General features: G+C 42.5%; 1 protein-coding gene and 1 non-coding gene across 2 annotated transcripts in view; one reads left to right on the top strand and one right to left on the bottom strand.

Moving 5' to 3' along the window:
• The window catches only part of SGCD (sarcoglycan delta), a 296,688-nt gene extending 279,645 nt beyond the window's left edge, over window positions 1-17,043 (top strand). The window contains exons 3-5 of the mRNA XM_023726426.1: window positions 5,971-6,058; window positions 11,753-11,872; window positions 16,892-17,043. Of these exons, the coding sequence (XP_023582194.1) occupies window positions 5,971-6,058; window positions 11,753-11,872; window positions 16,892-17,043 (360 nt within the window). The remainder of the gene's footprint in view (window positions 1-5,970; window positions 6,059-11,752; window positions 11,873-16,891) is intronic.
• Window positions 3,631-3,701, bottom strand: TRNAR-UCU (transfer RNA arginine (anticodon UCU)). Its single transcript has one exon. It is a non-coding gene; the product is annotated as a tRNA-Arg (tRNA).
• Window positions 17,044-19,426: the final 2,383 nt, after the last annotated feature.

The following is a 19,426-nucleotide window of genomic DNA, read 5'->3' as shown; positions in this document are numbered from 1 at the left end:
AAATGGTTTTTTTTTTTTTTTTTTTTCGGGTTTACTCTTGAAAAGGCAGTGAGTATGAAGTGAGTCTTGTTGTGTAATTCCGACTCATGGCTACCCCATGTGTGCAGAGTACAACTGTTCCATAGGGTTATCAAGGCTGTGACCTTTCAGAAGCAAATTCCCAGGACTGTCTTCCAAGGCACCCCAGGGTAGGTTTGAACCTTCAACCTTTCAGCTAGTTGTCAAGTGCTTAACCATTTGCGCCACCCAAGGACTCCATATGACGTGACTCTAGAGGTAGACAAACTGATAGCAGTGAGAGCTCATAGGTCTCTTCCCTCTTTTGAAAAACCCCACAGAAAAAGACAGCTAATGGAGGAGTGAGAAAGGAGTAAGCACATGTGACTTAAGAAAGGGAGAATAAATGATAATAGACAAAACATGTGGACAAATTTTTAGAAGAGGGAAACTGGGTAGGGAGAGATAGCTGACCTGCCAAGGCTGTGGAAGCTAGAATCTACAAACTTGCAATGGGAGCAGCAAAAAACAGGAGTGAGATGATTCCTGATCTAGAATCCTGGGGAGGCTCAGGAACTGAACACCCTGTAGGTCTGAGGGTCAGGGTGTGGATAGGGACAGGGCTGGCTTATCCATTAGACATGCTAGGCATAGTGCCTAGGGCCCATAAAAGTCATAATGTGGCCCTGGAGTAGGGCTGAAAAACAGGATTGGTTGAAAACCTGTGTAAAGACTAGTTTGACTCACCTCTCTCCCCAGATACCATCCCCAAGGGACCCATGTGACCCAGCCTAGATGCTGTTGTTAGCTGTCATTGAGTTGGCCCCCAAGTCACGGTGACCCCATGCGCAACAGAAAAAAACACTCTCCTTTTCTGTGCTGTCCCATGATTGGTTGCGGATTGGACCATTATGATCCATAGGGTTTTCATTGGATGATTTTTGGAAGTAGCTTGCCAGGCCTTTCTTCCTAGTCTGTCTTAGTCTGGAAACTGCTGAAACTTGATCAGCAGCATTGTAACACAAAAGCCTCCATGGATAGTGGTTGTGCATGAGGTGTACTGGCCGGGAATCAAACCTGGGACTCTCACATGGAAGGGAAGAATTCTGTTACTGAACCACCAATGCCTCATTAGCAGAAGATAAGAGGATTATGTTCTGGAAAGTTTGGACCACAGGAACTCTGGACTCTGGGGCAACAGACACAGATGAAGTCAGGAATGAGGCACTGAAAGCAGAAGGTTTAATTGAACGTCTGCCCACTGAGCAGTGAAATACCCAGCCCCCTTCCCCTCTGACACTCAGAGCCCTTACATCTAAAGTTGTACCCACCACCTTCCTGCAGGAGCTTGGAGATTCCCCTTTAATGCGGTTGGCTCACGGTACTGACCAGCCCACAGTTATTGACATTTGGAAGTTCTGCATTGTATCAGCCAAACCCCCTGCCCCATTCTCTATGGCAAGGCTCAGCCTTCTGGAAACACAGAGCTTCCAATCAACTTTTTTATCCCCCTCAAATAGAAAGAAAGAGTCAAAGATCACCAGACACTTAAGGAAAGCCTCTAGTCCCAGTGGCAAAAGCCAGAACAAACAGAAAAATAAAAAGAACATGGGAGAAGGAAAGAACATACGGGCAACAGAAAAACTTGAAAAACACCTGTAGTATTTTCAGAGATTTGAGAGAAGATAGTATATCCCTCAAAAATAATGGATTGTATAAAAAGAAAGCTTCAAAGAATCAGAAAAGCTCCTGGAAATTAAAAGCGTGGTTGTAGAAAGAAATATTTTTTGTATCAACAAAATAATTGAAAATTAAATTTGAAGGTATTTCTCAGAAATTAGAACAAAAAGAAAGAATTGAACAATAGGAGAGAGAAAACTAAGCAGTTTTTCTTTTTTTTTAAATGAAGCATTTACGTACTGATTCCAGGAAGAAATAAAAACTGTGGAAGAAAGAAAAAGGAAATGTAGTCAAAGTATACTACTTGGCTCACCTGTGAACAATACACACAAAATCATAATAATGTAAATTCTAACTATTAATTTAACCAAAGTTGTGTAGTATACGGAGGTGTGTGAATATGTATGTATGTGTGTGTAAGAGATCTAAATCCCTGTCTTTAGTCGAAGAAATTCAATGGATGGTGTGTAATGTTGATTAAGTGACAACATATAAGCATATTTGGGGCCATATGGAACATGCAAAGGCATCCTAGTGGTGCAACAGTTAAGCAGCGGGCTACTAACCCACCTAGTGAATCCTCAGGACAAAGACCTGGTAATCTACTCCTGCGAAGATTTCCCCCATTGCCTTCGAGTAGATTCTGGCTCATTGCTACCCTATAGGATAGAGTAGAACTGCCTCATAGGGTTTCCAAGACTGTAATCTTTATGGCAGCAGACTGCCACATCTTTCTCCCTCAGAGCAGCTGGTGGGTTTGAAGTGCCGACCTTTCAGTTAACAGCTGGGTATTTAACCACTGTGCCCCTATAGGGCAGTTCTTCTGTGTCCCATGGGGTCCCTATGAGTTGGTATCGATTTGATAGCACACAAGAACAGCAACAACATGGATCATGCAGGCAAGTTGAAAGCTCTTGCAATGATGAAGGGTATGAATTGCTGCTCTTTGTTTGGTAGTATTTGATTTTTACATGTGTGCACTGTTTTGATATTAAAATAAGTAATACATTTTTGAAAAGCAGAGAGATTCATTTTAAAATGTCAGCATGATAGAGCCTCTTAGCGTCCAAACAGTCACGCGCCTGCAGTAGCCCCTTGAGGGCTTAGTGGAGTTCAAGTTCATTTCAAGGTCCTGGGTCATGAGGAAAAGTTTTGATTCTATTTTGCATATTCTGCTTTAAAGAACAACAGAGATGCAGAGATGTGTTTTTCTTTAAAGTAGAATTTTGTGCTGAGAATTTCAGCTCCAAATGCCGATCACTTTAGTTATTTGGGGGAGTATTGATGTGGACTGTCCTTCCCTCTCAATATGGGAGCAGTGGTGCGTTGCCTCCCTTCAGCATCTCCCAGGTGACCTCACCCACCGGGTCCAGAGCTCTGAGCTTCATTATCTGGGTGTGAGTCTGCCAGAAACTCCTTTCTGCCTGGCGTAGCTGTGCCTCTCTGTAGTTACTTTCATGCCTCTTGGCCTTGAGGTTGGTTAGTGAAAGTCACAGGCCCCAGAACAGTAGCTCCTGCTATAGAAGTTAACTTTCCCAGGCCCAGAAGCTGCAGTGTGAGTGGGAGGGAGCAGAGGGACAAAGAAGAGGCTGAGGGGGCAGAATTAGGCTTCTCATCAGACACATAAGTGTTTTCTCCTGCTTGTTCTAATACCCCAGAAGCCTCAGGGACACTTTGCTTGGCTGGTATTTTCCTGGTTTAGTCTTCGTCATTGTTGTTAGCTACCCGTGAGTCAGCCCAGAATCATGGGGACGCCATGCACAGCAGAAAAAACGCTGCGTGGTTCTGCACCATGATTGATTGGGGCTCTGATCTTCGTGGGTTTTTATTGGCTGATTTTCAGAAGGCCTTTCTTCCTAGTCTACTTTAGTGTGGAAGCTCTGTTGAAACTTCTTCAGCATCATAGCAACACTCAAGCCTCCACTGACAGGTGGGTGGTGGCTGTGCATGAGGTGCATTGGCTGGGAATTGAACCCAGGTCTCCTGCACAGAAGGCAAGAATTCTACCACTGAACTACTACTGCCCCCTTTTGTCTCAGGGGACAGAGTCAAAGAACAAAGCAAAAACCGCACTGACTCAGCTGCGGCATGAGGCTCTGTGTATTTGTTATCTGGTTAGTGCTTTTTTCCTGGAGAGCTTTCCGTTATCAGGTATATGGGAGGATTACAGCAACTGGTCCCAGGCTAGAATGAAGCTCTTTGTTTAAACTGTGACATGACAAAGATTTTGTTTCCCAGGATGTTAGCATATTAGAACAATTAATGCTAAACTATAATATTTTGACACGGTAATAAAAAGAAATGGGTGGTTTTATTGCATCTCTTGCTGTACATCTTCAGCAAAGCTGTTATGAGATTTTTAGTGCAATTGAATTATTCAAATAATATTAAGGGTAGATTGATAGCAACTGAAGACACTGAGATTTGAAAGACCATGGTAAGCAAACCACACAGGGAGACCATTTGGAACATGGAAGCAGAAGGCTGGAAATGGAGGAAACCACTGTGAGGATTACCTAATGCAAAGGAAGGACTTATTCCTCACTTCTCTCTCTCTCCGTCTCCTCCTCTTTCTCTCTTCCTCCTTCCCTTCACCCCTCTGTCCCTTCTCATTCCCTTTCCTCTCTTCCTTTCTTTTTCCTTCTTTCTCCTTACCCTTCCCTCCCCTTATCCTAACAACTACTAAGGACTTACTAGTACCCAGTACTGTACTATGTATATTTTAATAATTACATATGCAATTTAATAATTGTAAGAATAATAAAAAGCAAAAACCAAACCCGTTGCTGTCAAGTTGATTCCGACTCACAGCGACCCTATAGGGCAGAGAAGAACTGCCTCATAGAGTTTCCAAGGAGTGCCTGGTGGATTCCAACCACCATCCTTTTGGTTAGCAGCTGTAGCTCGCCAGTAGCCCTTAACTACTACGCCGCCAGGGCACATGCATTTTAATTATGTTAATGATATTTAATACAATTATAATGTTAATGATAATTAATATTTACATCATCATACAAATAAAGAAACTGAGACTTGGAACAATTAAGTAACTTGCCCGAAGTCACACACCTAGCATGCGGTAGAGTTGGGATTAGAAACCAGACAGTCTGACGCAGAGCTGTTACTATGGACCTCGCACACAGTGGGTGCTCAATTATGTTAGCAATGAGGTTGGTGATGATATTGATGTTGATGATGGAGAAGGAGGAGGCTGCAAAGACTGGAACACAGAACAGCTAAATGACCTTCTCAAGGTCACACACTAGTCAACGACAGTGAATTCATCCAGTTGCCTGATGCCAGTTTGCTCCTCTCTCTGCAGTGCCAGGTTGTAAATGCACAAATAGAAATGTTGATACATTAACTTCTAGCAACATATAATGTCCTGTCCACGTTCCAGGTTCTGAATTCTCACATTACTAAACTCTTCTAAAGTTTTGAATACAGAACTGCTAAATACAGCAAGTGTAGAAGAAAATATTTGGGGCTAATATTTATTTCCAAATGTATAGATTAATATAGAAACCTATGACGATATTATATTAAATGTTTTTTCTGTTTCCCTGACCCAATAATATAAGCATACTTACATGAAGTTTTAATTTTAAATTGCTGTGACATTTTAATTTTAAATCACTGTGGGCGATTACACTGAACCAGTGGTTGTTCTGATGGGTCAGAAGTCACCATCTCTGTCCTGGACAGTAGGGCACCAACTATCACCCAAGGATAACTCAGGGTCTGAGCAGGTCATGCCTATTGGTTATCCATTTTAGCAGTTAACCTTGGTTCAGAGAGACTCCAGATTGTCAGTCTACATGTGGTAAAATACCTCAGTGGCTGCCACCCTGCCCCCCACCTTGTGAAAGCCCCCAAAGGTATCTGTACTGCTATCAGTCATCCTTGATCATTCTGTGTATCAAGGCTAACTGATGATGTCTGCATTAAATTCTAAAGGTTTCTGTGTCCCAGTTGTCTCTGATTCAACTATGATCATCTCTGTGTGTGCATGTGTGTGTGTGTGTGTGTGTGTGTGTGTGTGTGTTAGGGAAATCCATATAGAGTGAGTATGTGTGTATGACTGTCTCTTTGGGGGAAATCTATTTTGGATGAATGTCTGTTAAGTGTCATGTGTGTGAAGATCATTAAACATCTGGAGTTTCCAAGTAAAGACAAATCGATTGGAACTTGGCTGAGACCAGTTCAGCTTCTTGGAGAGTTGGGATTATAGTTTTTTTGTGTGTAGAAATCTGCTGCAATTGTCATGTGTTTCTCTAATTTCTTTTATTGTAGGGTAATGCCCTGTACTTCAAATCTGCCAGAAATGTTACGGTGAACATTCTCAATGATCAGACTAAAGTGCTAACTCAGCTGATAACAGGTAAGAAAAAGAACTTAGCACAGTGCCTGCTCCACGGTAAAAAAAACAAAACAAAACAAAAAAAAAAACCTGTTGCCCTCAAGTCGATTCTGACTCATAGCGACCCTGTAGGACAGAGTAGAACTTCCCCATAGGGTTTCCAAGGAGTGGCTAGTGGATTCGAACTGCCAACCTTTTGATTAGCAGCCAAGCTCTTAACCACTCACAAAAAGTTGAAGGCTGAATCGAAATTGAATCAAACACCGTGTGAACTAAAGAAAAGAATGTCTGCTAACACATTTTACTGGATTGAGAAAGTGAATGTGGCATGCATTCTAGGATTCTACTAAAGCATAGAGTCCCATCATATATACGTATTTAACTTATGCAAATCTAACTATACTTGCTTTGAGGAGAAAAATCTAATTTTCATATAACATGGCCCCTAAACATAAGCCAGCTGCTTCATCTGGTGCTCAACCAAAGGAAAGCTCTCTGCTCCAATGCTGGAGGAAAAACTGGCTGTGTTGGATTGACTGAGAGAGAGCATAGCGTACACAAACGCATGCACACCATACTTTATGGGTTATAAAAGGCATTTTCAGTGATAGTTTGAATCCATGCCATGATTTGCCGTGTGTGCTGACTTTGAGCCTAACTCAATTGCAAAATGCAGATGTATCTCTGCTGAATCTGTTCATGTGGTTCCTTTTAATGTAGCAGATCTGTTCTAACTGCTGCAGAAAGCACCCAGTGGGTTTTAAGCTGCATAGACCTGAAATTTAAACAAGGTCTTGGTTAGTCGTAATCATGATTATTATGATAAACGTAGGTGTCGTGGCTGTGGTAATGTGTTGAGTGGTATGATCAATGCCCCCTCTGTAGCGCATAAACAGCAGTAAGCGGGCGGCATTATGTACCCACGCAGTGAAAGGAAAAGGGTGTGTAGCTCCTCATGGCATTGTTATGCTTCCAGACAGAAAATGCCATTTGTTTGGCTTCAGGGCTAAGAGAAATGTATGCAGATGGACATTTTGAGAAGCCAGTTGCCCAAATGCCCTGAAACATTACTGTGACTAAAACATCTGGAGCCCCACTCATAAATAAGCCAAGGGAAACAGGTGTGTTTGTGCCTAGAGTCTTTTCTGCTGTGGAGGGAAGCCTGCTCGCCCCCAGGAGAGCCTCATATGAATGTCCTTGGTGGGTGCCTTGGACCATCCACCAACAGAGGAACTCAGGGATGAAGGAATTGTACCATGGTAGAGTCTATAATCCATAAACATGTTTCAGCGTGGAGTGGATTGTCGGCCTTGCTTATGTAACATCTGGTCCACAGTCACAATGCTAAATAATTAAACAGCTTCAGTAAGCAATGATTTAAACGACAGGTGTGAAAATTGCCTTCAGGAGGGAAATTAATCCAACCTCCAGCTCCCAGACTCCTGCATTCAAAAGGAACTTATTTAGCCTGTTGATCATTTGCCATTTATTTGCAGTGGGAGATTTGGTTTACTTGAGAGATTTTGTTTTGATAAAGCTGGAGCTGCTCAAATGACTATTATTCAGTAAGAGTCAGCCGGTCTTTCTGCCTTCCCCCATTCTCTCTTTCCCCCTCTTTCCATCCCCCCCTCCACCTCTCTCTTCTCTCCCCCTAAATATCCTTTCCCTTCTTACCAGCTTTCTTCTCTCTCACCCTGCTTTCCCACGTCCGTCCCTCTTCTCCTTTCCTTTCCCTTCCTTCTCCTCCTCCCTTCCCGTCTCTCTCTGCCTTCTCTCCCCTTTCCCACTTCTCTTTCTCTTCCTTCCCCTTCTCTTCCCCTCTCTTCTTACTTTTCTCCTTGTCTTCCTCCTCTTCTCCTTCTTCTCCTCCTCCTTCCTCCCCTGCCTACTCTTCCCACCTCTATGCCCTCCACTCTCCCGCTCTCTTCTCTCCTTTTGTTCTCTCTTTCCTTCTCTTTTCCTCTCTCCCTCTCTTTCCTTCTCTTGTCTCTCGCCGCTTACTTCCTTCCACACTCTCTCTTGCCTTCCCCCTTTCTCCTTCTTTCTGTCTCCCCTGCCCAACAGGGCACTCATGGGAGTGGGGAGACACCTACCCCTAACTGTTAAGGTAAGGCACAAGATTGTTGCTGTTGCTAGGTGCCGTCAAGTCAGTTCCAATTCATAGTGACCCTGTAGGACAGAATAGAACTGCCCCATAGGGTTTCCAAGGAGTGGCTGGTGGATTTGAACTGCCCACCTTTTGGTTAGCAGCTGAGCTGTTAACCACTGCACTACCAGAGCACAAGATAGCTAACATTAAAATGGTATGGGCAAAAAGCCATTCTGATACCAGCCAGTGGAGCCTTTCAAGATGATTTCTAGAGAGGATGGTAGATGTGTTAAAAATATAATTCTAAACGCACACGCATGCACACACAAACACACACATACACACACACCCCTCTAAAGTTTTTCTTCAGGGTACTCTGTTTACATCCATGTTTATGGACACAGTGGAAAGCACAGAGCCATTCCAGCAGGCAGTAGCTTCTAATGCCTCTTAAACTTGACGGTGTACTTCTTTGACAGCAAATTGCTCCTGTCTTCTAACCAGTGTGATCTACTAAGGCCATCCTGAGGACTCAAGAATTCTCCTGCTTACATAATGCGTGCCTCAAAAGCCCATTACAAATTCTAATGTTAGTAGCTCAGGTAATCTTTTTGCAAGAAACAGTGCTTTAAATGACAGTTAAGTTCCCAGGAATAGGCCACAAATGCATATTTTACCCATGTTGTCGTTATCAGGTGCTGTCGCGTCGGCACCCTATGTACAACAGAATGAAACACTGCCCAGTCTTGTGCCATCCTTTTATTTTACTTACAATGCTGCTGATTTCGTATCAGATGCGTAGTGAGTCTGATCAGGGAACCCTCTGACCCATAAGGAGGAAACTTGGAGGGGAGCCTTTGACAGCATCATGCAGGAGTGGGGAAGGGTCCAGTGTCAGGGCTGGGGAAAGGAGTTAAGGCTGATGACCATCAGGCCTTCCCAGCTGCCAGATTCGTGGCTACACTGTGACTTGGAGACTGCTATTCATCCCGATAGACTCCATTTTTCTACACTTGCCACACTCATTCTCTTCTCTGTGTAGGGTATTAATTAAGGAGGCACTTCACACATAAACTATCAAGCACAGAAGGGGATTAACTGAAGATTAGTTTCAGGTTATAAACAGTGATTTTTCTCCTCCCAGAGAGGAACAATGAGTTTACCAAGAGATCTCCTGAGCAGTCTCAGGCTCCATTTGCTTTTCACTTTAGAATCATTTCTTAAGATTCAGGCCACGTCCAGGGAAGTTTGGCAGCCCCCGGTGAAACTGACAAAAGAGCAAGCCGTCTGCACCATTGAGCCAGCAGATGCTCCGTGGGATTTTGGCTAAAGCTACCAATTACTGAGCTTTATACACCCAAATAGTTCTGGCCCTTGGTAAATTTCTTTGTGTCTTCTGAAAAGCAAAATGACTTAATTGTTCTTTGTGTTGTTTGATTAATATAGTCTCTTCAGTGTATTCTCCTGGGTAGCTCACAACCCCGGTCATGAGTTCAGAGTAAACTCAACTTGTGTACATAAAGATGCCCTTGACTTCTTGGGGACCAAGTCTGATGATATTGCCCAGGTCCATGAAGGCAAAGTCCCAGGATTTGTGTCCCCTAGTCATACCCGACTTTGCCATGCGACTGGATCCAGAGGGGGCAAAGTGCTCACCCAACACCCATCCTGTGGCCAGTCATTCATTCATTAGCTCTTCATTACCTCCGCATCCACAACCCTCCCTTAAAAAAGATAACCACCGCAAGTAAGACAGCTTTTACTTAAGGTTTTGGTATGACCAAGAAGACAGCTACATCTTAGCCCTCACAGAAGAACTTAAAGCAAGTCCCTCATCATACATCTCTGTTCTTTCAAGAGTTTTTTCTTCCAGGTTTCCCCATCCTTTAATTCTCTAAAAGCTCATATCCTACTTGCTTCAGCCATGTTGGCACCAGCCTCGTTTCCCATCCTAGATGAATAAACATCCTTTTCTTCTGTGGAACATCCCTGCAAGCTCCATTGCAAACCCGGATTTGCTGTTAGCTCACTCGGTGACCTGGTGACCTTGAAAGAGCCTTTAGCCTCACTGTCACTTGATCTCATCTACAGCATGAAGGCAGTCAGACAGGATCCCAGGTCCAGGTCCCATCCTGCTTGGAAAGTCTGTGGAACTCTGCTCTTCCAACTCCTGCTCATTAAGGAGCCTTCCCAATATCCTTTGCCCCATATTGGCAAGAGATCGCTTCTGCCAAATTGATGTGATTATTGAATGGGGAAACTGCGAAACAAAAATCCTATTGCTGTCAAGTCAATTCCAACTCACAGCAACCTTTTAGGACAGAGTAGAACTGCCCCATAAGGTTTCCAAAGCTGCAGTCTCTATGGGAGCAGACTGCCACATCTTTCTCCCATGGAGTGGCTAGCGGATTTAAATCGCCAACCTTTGGGTTAGCAGCTGAGCTCTTAACCACTGCACCACCAGGGCGCCTTGGCTATGAGATACTTGCCATTAATTCTTTTCAGTGGGTGTGGCCATTGCATGAGAAAATGGTGATGTTGATGATGATGATGATCACAAGAGCAGCCCCATATGTTTCACAGCACTTTTCAGTCTATAAAGTGGTCCTTTTATAAACACAATGTCATTTGCTCCTTTCAGCCTTTCTACGAGGTCGAGTAGGCAGTGATCATCCAATTTCACAGGTGTAGAAACTGAAGTTTAGAAAGATCAAATGATTTGCCAAAGATCACATTTAACAGAAAGTAAGAGAGAATTGGAGCATAATTCATGTCTTCTGATTGCTAGTCCAATAGCCATGAGAAACAGAAATAGAAACGTAGACTCAGACATGTGGGGGCTAGTCTGGTACTATCAGCTAGGCCTTTTGTGTCCTCCTGTTGAACATCAACAATTTCACAGAATGTCAATATCAAACAAGGATACTCTGTGACTATGATGGATACAGGGAGGAAAAAAGTCAATTCTGATCATGTCTGAACACAGACAAATCATAAACACTTTTCAAACCACAAAAAAGACCAAACATCCCCCTGTTCTGGCTAATATGAGTGACTGCTGTTTCTTTATCCATTACAGCTTTAACATTTTTCTGGGTATCCCTGCTTCTTGTTAAGATTTATTCAGACAATCATAAAATGACCCCGACTTCCTGATAGCATCCAATCCAGAGCAAAATCTTGGTTCCTTACCCAAAACCTACTGCTGAATTTGAGCTGTGAATTTGAATTTCAACTGAATTTGTAGGAGATTTTTCCAACAGAACTGACCGAAGATGTAAGAGTTGCCTCAAGAAGCAGTTAGCTTCTCGTGTCATGATACGTTCAAGCAAAAAAAACCTACAAGTATTTGACAGTAATTTGGTGGCTAGTTGAGGGAAATCTCATGCAAGCATTAGTTTGGAGGAAGGACATGATGTACTTTAAAATCATAACTTGAGAGCCTGTGATTAAAAGTAATTGACAAGACGTGACTAAAGTCACAAGGCTAATTTTCGTGGTTGGCTTCTGAAAACCAATCCGCTTACATTAAAGTCCAATGTAATCTTGTCAGATGTATATGTTCTATGAAAAGCCTTTTGTTATCAAATACAATGAGACTAATGTATTCTCTCTCTCCTTTCTAGGTCCAAAAGCTGTAGAAGCTTATGGGAAAAAGTTTGAGGTAAAAACGGTCTCTGGAAAATTGCTCTTCTCAGCAGATGAAAATGAAGTGGTAGTAGGAGCTGAGAGATTAAGAGTTTTAGGTAAGGAGATTGTAATTGTTTAATTAGTTTGACACTACTGGTATATTTTAGAGGAAAAGTGGCATGGTGTCTAGAAGAATGCATGATTTAGGCCAATTACCTGGTTCTTTTTAAAGCAAGGCAATTGAATGTCCATGGAGCCTGGTCCCCTGGCGGAAGTTTCTCAAGTCATAAAATCTTTGTGACATGTCTACTGACGTTGAGCTTTGGGTTAGGATATGTGATCATGCAAAGAAGCATAATATAGCATATCCTGTCCTCACAGACCAGCCATCCAGACATCTTGCTAGAAGCAGCCATGACGTATACATGATACAGCGGTTTCTTAACTTGGCTACATACTAAGAATCACCCAGGGAACTTCTGAGAAGTTTAGGTTCATAGATCCTACCACTGACTTACTGAATCTGAAGCTCTGGTAGAAGTACCTGAGAATTTGTCTTTAAAAATATGTGCAGGAGCTTCTGTGGCCCCACTGTTGGGAACCATTGAATTAGCCTATGCAACAAATTAGTCTTCCACAGCTGGACACTGAAACTGTCTAGCATGGTGCTTCAGGAGTCCTAGTGCTGGAGCTGACCTGGCTTAAAATCCCTGTGCTGTCACCTACTAGCTATGTGACTTTGGGCAAGTTACCACTGAGCCAGTTTCCTTTTCTTCTCAAGGGCTAAGAACATTCACCATCCCAAGCTGTCCCTGGGGTTAAAAGAGATGATGTTAAACACACTGATCGCCGTGCCTAGCACGAAATACCAGTACCGGCTCCATCACATGAGTTCCAACTCATGGTAACCCCATGTGTGTCAGAGTAGAGCTGTGCTCCATAGGATTTCAGTGACCTATTTCTTGGAAGTAGATCACCGGGCCTTTCCTCCAAGACCTCTGAGGGAACTAACCTACAGCCTTTCATTTAGCAGCTGAGTGTGCTAAGCATTTGCACCACTCAGGGATAATGCTTGGTAAATGGTAGCTGCTGCTGTTACTACACTTACTACTACCTCTCAATACTGATATTACTTTTCTTTCTCTTGTTTTCTGGGATTGATCAAAGCATAATGGTTAAAAGTTGTTTCTGTGGTTAACCCACTCTGATTTTAACCTCATCTCTATCCTTTACTTGCTGTGTAATCTTAAGCAAGTTACCTAACCTCTCTGTGCCTATGTTTGCTCATCTATCAAATGGGGGTAATAGAAATCTCTACCTTCAGAGATTGTTGGAAGGCTTGAATGAAAAAATCCAAATAAAGTAGTTAGTAAGATGGCTAAAAAATAGTGTTCAGTAAGTACTAACCGTCATTACCTTACATTATTATTCTAAGTTATTTTTACTTGAATTTATCGTTTGTTCTTTGTATTATTATTTGTACTGTGTATGTTCTTTCTCCTCCATTGCTGTTGTTATGCTGGCCAGCTCCACCCTCAGTCAATCAACCTGTCTGTCTCTTTCTCTTTCACTCATATAACGTCCTTATTGAATGGCTCCTAGATCTCCATCCTGGTATCTTCCCTGAGTTCGAGACCCACCTCTTCATGTAGATATTCCACCAGGCTCTTAAACTCAGTGAGTCTCCAGTGCCTAGCATAGTCAGGAATACACACACAAACACATATTTCATCTTCTTTACCTCATACTACCCTACCTGTATTTGCCACTGACTTCCCTATCAGTCTTCCCGGCCCCATTATGCTCCCCATCCCCCAGTCTCAAAACTTCAGCATTATTCTGATCATTGGGCTGACCAGAATCAGAAGATGGAACCAACCTAACCCTCCTGAGGGGGTTAGATGGAGCCTGCAGGGACAGATGCAGGGAGCAAGGGGCAGTATGGTCCCTGGTCAGCTGTTTACCTGTTGCCTGACCTGGAACAACTCCCTCGGTCTATCAGGGCCCTGCTTTTTCCCATTTTTCAAAGGACAGTTATCTAGAGCAGAAGTTTTCAAACCATTTTTTTCATCAACAGAAACTTTTAAAAATTAAATGTCATGCTGAAACCTGAATAGGTAAAATACATAAAAAGCAAGGCTGCCCTTGGTTGTGGAGGCTTACCTGTGTGTGTTCATTCTTTCCCCTCTGTGTTCTCTGGGAACCCCTTAGGACTTATTTTCCAAACCATTTAAGAGGATAATTTTTTAAAAAACTAAAGGCTATTGAGCACTTGCTGTGATCCAGGTGTTGTAGTTAGGTGCCGTCGAGTCTATTCTGACTCGTAGCGACCCTACATAAAACAGAACGAAACACTGCCCGGTCCTGTACCATCCTCACCATCATTGTTATGTTTGAGCCCATTGTTGCAGCCACTGTGTCAGTCTATCTAGCTGAGGGTCTTCCTCTTTTTCACTGTCCCTCTACTTTACCAAGCATGATAGTCCTTCTCCATGCATCGATCCCTCCTGATAACATGTCCAAAGTATGTGAGACGTAGTCTTGCTATCCTTGCTTCTAAGGAGGATTCTAGCTGTACTTCTTCCAAGATAGATTTGTTCATTCTTTCGGCAGTCCATAGTGTGTTCAGTATTCTTTGCCAGCACCACAGGATGGCACAAGACCAGGCAGTATTTGGTTGTGTTGTCCATAGGGTCGCTATGAGTTGGAACCAACTCGATGGCATCTAACAACAAGTCTGAATGCAGAGTGCTTCCTTTTAAAGCACTACACTTTGCTGCCTTCTCCAGTTATTCTCATTTTCAGATGAGGAAGCTGAGGCTTGAAAAACTGATGAAATTTGCCCAAAAGCAAGTAGCCAGTAAGTGTAGGACTGACATTCAAATCCTTGCCTACCAACTCCAGCCTCAATGCACTTAAAAAAAAAAAAAAAAAATTGTCATCCAGTCAATTGACTTCATGGTGATCCCACATGCGTCAGAGTAGAACTGTACTCCATAGGATTTTCAAAGGCTGATGGGGCGGGGGGGGGGTAGATTGCCAGGCATTTCTTCTGATGTGCCACTAGGTGGACCTGAACCACCAACTTTTTGTTTGCACCACTCAGGGCCTCCTCAGTTCATTTAACCATGTGTAAGTCTTAGTTCTACGACCTCTTCCAACTATTATAATTCAGGCTTTTCTCTATTGTGTGTAGAAGTGACATGTTCCACATTCACTCTTGGTTGGGGAAAAAACAAAAACTTGAAGCTACCCTATTGTTCAAGAGTGCTTTGCTGGACCAGCTGTAAAATAATTGTCCAAGGGAGAAAGTAATGGTATCTCAGGCCAAGTTTGTTTTGTCCAAGTAGGGTTTGGCACTTCCCACTGGTTTCTTGGTACTTCATGAATCACCTCATTGCTTGAAAATCTGATTTTGCAAAGCTCAGGGTAATTTTAGATGTCCAAACACTTTGGTTTAATCCTAGCCTACAAAACCCTGTGATGGTATCTCTTTAAGAATTCCTTCATCCCACAATTATTTAGATTAACGACTGGAAGATGATAGTAGTTTCCTGTTACTTCAAGACAGGAGGATATTTGTGTTGGTAGTGGTTATGCTTGTGGTATTTCACTTAGAGAATGATGTAGGATAACATCTGTCTCTCGCCATGATTAGGAGCATTTGCTTTTTTATGCAAAATGGAGAAAGGAAGCAGCACAACAAATATCACTGCTGCTACCCATGCTAAAAAGATTTGGAAATGACCACCCTGCAAATCTTGAATCAACCTACTTGATGAAAGGAGCCTCCTGTGGGGCAGAAATGAGCTTCCTGTCAGCTGGGATTCAGCCATATGGTGTGGGAGAGAAGTTTAGGCAGTTTTGTTTTCAGCTGAATGACAAGTGTGTCTTTTTGAATAGAGCACACAAGCTCTAGGGAAGTTTGAATGTGAATGCATATTTCAGGATGGAGTCTAACAGACCTGGGTTTGAATCCTTGCTTTAACACTTGGGATCATCGTGACCCTAGCCAAGTCTAGCGTCCTCTCTAAGCTTTGGTTTCCACAAGTATGAAACAAAGACAGAGGAACATAAGAAAGAATGGAAGGAAGATTGAATGAAAGAATGAATGAATAAGATAAGATATATATATGTAAATTAGTTCTTTTAGTTGATAGTTGAGTAGGAATAAGCAGTTGTTGTTGACAGCTGCCATCACGTAGTCCCCCTGCCCCTGTGGTGACCCCATGCACAACCAAATGAAACCCTGCCCAGTCCTGTGTCATCCCCATAATCACTTGCGGATCAGATGTGATCAATAGGATTTTCACTGGCTGATTTTCAGAAGTAGATCACCAGGCCTTTCACCAGGCCTATCTTCCTAGTCTGTCTTATTCTAGAAGCTCCACGGAAACCTGTTCACAGCAACATACAAGACCCCACTGATAGAGGGGCAGCAGCTGCACTTGAAGTGCATGGGCCAGGAATCAAATCTGGGTCTCCCGCATAGAAGGCAAGAATTCTACCACCAAACTACGGATAGCTAACATAATTGGGTGCTTACTGTGTGCAAGGTGCCAAACAAAACACTTACCATGAATAAGCATATATGATCTTCATATCAACCTTACGAGGAGGGCCCAGGCTTATGACCTCCATTTACAGATGAGCAACTGAGGCACAGAGTGGTATAATATCTTGTCCAAGCGTCCACAGAGAGTAAATGGCAGGACCAGGATCCGAATCCAGCCGGTGTTCCCACCACACTGTCTGACCAGTACTCTGTCTGTCACAGTCATCTTCAACTTCCCTGTACTCCAGAGCATGTTGACATCACAATGAGAGGGCAAGAAAATTGGCTAACCATCTTCTAGATATTCCCCCTCCTTTTTGGCTTCTGGTCGCTTCATCATTCCCACAGTTCTCCTACCTTTCTGACTGTTCCTCTGCTTCCCTCGGTAACTCTTCTGTCACCTGGTAAATCGTGTGGACTCACACTTAGGGTCATGTGTGGACTCCCCTAATGTTCAGTTCTTCTTTTTCTCTTTTCACACTTCTATGGGGAATCCCACAACTATCTACGGTTTTAACGGTTACTTTTTTGCAGATGACCCCCAATTCTGTATGTGCCCTGAACTTCTTCTCAATTCTAGTTCCAAATTCCCAATGGCCTGGACTCTTCTGCGTGGAGGTTCTTCCCATCATTTCTACCTCATTACCTGCCACTGAACTTATTGTTCCTCCTCCAAACTCCCCACCTCCCACACTTCCCGAATTCTTTTTTGCGGTGCCACCATTCTCCTAGTCTTCAAGGCCTCGCTCTCATTCAGGTGCCAGGCCCTGTCACTCTTCATATGAACGTGAATGTCTTTGCCATCTTTGGATTTTCCATGTTAGATACCTATTTTGGTCTGACACAAGCAACTTTAGGTTTGTAGTCAGGTCCATCCATTTAATGACCAAAAAGGTAGAAAATACATGTGTAAGATGAGGCACGCTCTAGGTTAGCCTTAATTACAGAACAAAGGTATTAAATATCAGGTGGGAGTGGCCTTTAAAAAGCAGCAAGAAAGCAGACAACGTAAAAGCTCCTAAGAGGCTCCTCCATGGAGACACCACGGAAAACATAACTTTGATTTCAGTTAATGACCAATTTCATTTAACAATGAATTGGACATTACAGCATTTATAAACAAAGCATAATTATAAAGTGCTATTCAAATTGTTAATTAGGTCTATTTATACTCAAGATAAGTTTTTTTTTTTAAATATGTCCTTAGATGCCACTTGATGCTAATTATCTGAGTTACATTATTATCAATTGAAAAACATTTTTAATTAAATCTGAAGCCATTTAAATTAGCATAAGATTTATAGAAATTTATATTTGGTCTGATCTTAACTTCTCAATTTTTTTTTTTTAAGACCACATTCGATGATACATTCAGCCTTTTGAATTAGTTTTTGATGAAACTCTGTACTGCAACCTGGCAATTGATAATTATAATGAAAGGAGTGGCAGCGTTCTTCTTCTGCTCATTTATTAAATATATATGCATACACGTGTTTGTGTATATGTATATGTGTATATATGTATAGTGTATATATGTATATGTGTATATATATGTGTATGTGTATATATATGTGTATGTGTATATATATGTATGTGTATATATACGTGTATGTGTATATATACGTGTGTGTGTATATATATGTGTATACATATACATACGTATGTATATATTTATATTTATATAAATATATATAAAAAGCTCATTGCTGTCAAGTCAATTCCAACTCATAGTGACCGTATAGGACAGAGTAGAACTGCCCTATGGGGTTTCCAAGGAGCGCCTGGTGGATTTGAACTGCTGACCTTTTGGTTAGCAGCCAAGCTCTTAACCACTGCACCAGCAGGGCTCCTTACATTCACACAGACACACACACACACAGACACACAGACACACACACACACACACACACATGCACGCACACACACGCACACACACGTAAATTATCTCCAAATCACTGCTACTCTGCTGTACAGACAGGAATGCACAGTCCTGATCTTTTAGGGAGCTCTTGGCCTAATCAGGGAAGTGAGACACACACAAAGATATCTGAAAGCCCAAGCAGAAGATAAGTGGCCTAAGAAGGACAGAAACAAAGAATCCAGCTGTGGTGGGATGGTGTGGGAGAGTGAGTTTAGAAAGCTTCTTAAGTGGGGGGACATTTGAGCTTGACATTTGAGTATGGATCAGAGTGCGTTCCTGGGGAAAGGAATAGCACATGTGTATCAGTCGGGACTCCCTTGGTTGTAAATGACAGAAGTCCAGCTTAAGGGGGTGGGTGTATTTATTGCCTCATAAAATTGATAAGTCCAGGGCTTTAGGTTAGATCCAGGAGCTCAAATACTGTGATTACAAATCAGTGTCCCTCTCTTTCTCTTACCATCTCTTAGCTCTGTTTTCCAGTCTTATATCTCATCCTCAACTTATCACCAACAGAGAGTTTCACCTCCTGTCCTATTACCTAGTGTTGCTGTAACAATAACTACCACAAGTGGGTGGCTTGAAAGAACAGAAATTTATTTTCTTAGAGTTTTGTAGGCTGAAAGTCCAAATTCATCCAATGGCCTCTCTTCTAGTTTGTGGTGACTGCTGGCAATCCTTGTCATTCCTTTGCTTGTATATGTATCCCCACATGCCATCTGTCTTCCCCCTGTGTGCATGACTGTGTCTATTCTACTTTTTATAAGGAACCACTCAGACGAGATTAAAGTTTAGGACCTTCCCTACCAGTATGGCCTCATTAACATAACAAAAGAAAACTATCTTCAAACAGGGTCATATTTATAGGTACTTCAACACATATTTAGGAGGATACAATTTAGTCCATAACACAACAAAGTCCTGTGTTTTACTGTGAACTGGCTTGGGCCTAATACCTATCCTTGAACCAATCACTGTGACCAGGTTGATACAGTATGCTGCTTAGCAAGGCCTGGATCATTTACCCACTGCTAGAACCAAGGATGGGGAGTGGCAGTGGGTTAGAGGGAGTAGTTCTCTAAAGGAAAATTCAGATGTTGTTACCAGGAGAAGGAATGGATGCTGGAAAAGGGGAAATAACAAATACTCACTATAATAATGAAAGGTATGACCATGAAACCCAGGAATTGTAAAGGG

This window comes from Trichechus manatus, unplaced genomic scaffold (assembly GCF_000243295.1).
Source record: "Trichechus manatus latirostris isolate Lorelei unplaced genomic scaffold, TriManLat1.0 scaffold00011, whole genome shotgun sequence".
Classification (NCBI taxonomy): Eukaryota; Metazoa; Chordata; class Mammalia; order Sirenia; family Trichechidae; genus Trichechus; species Trichechus manatus.
This window is presented reverse-complemented; position numbering and strand designations above follow the sequence as displayed.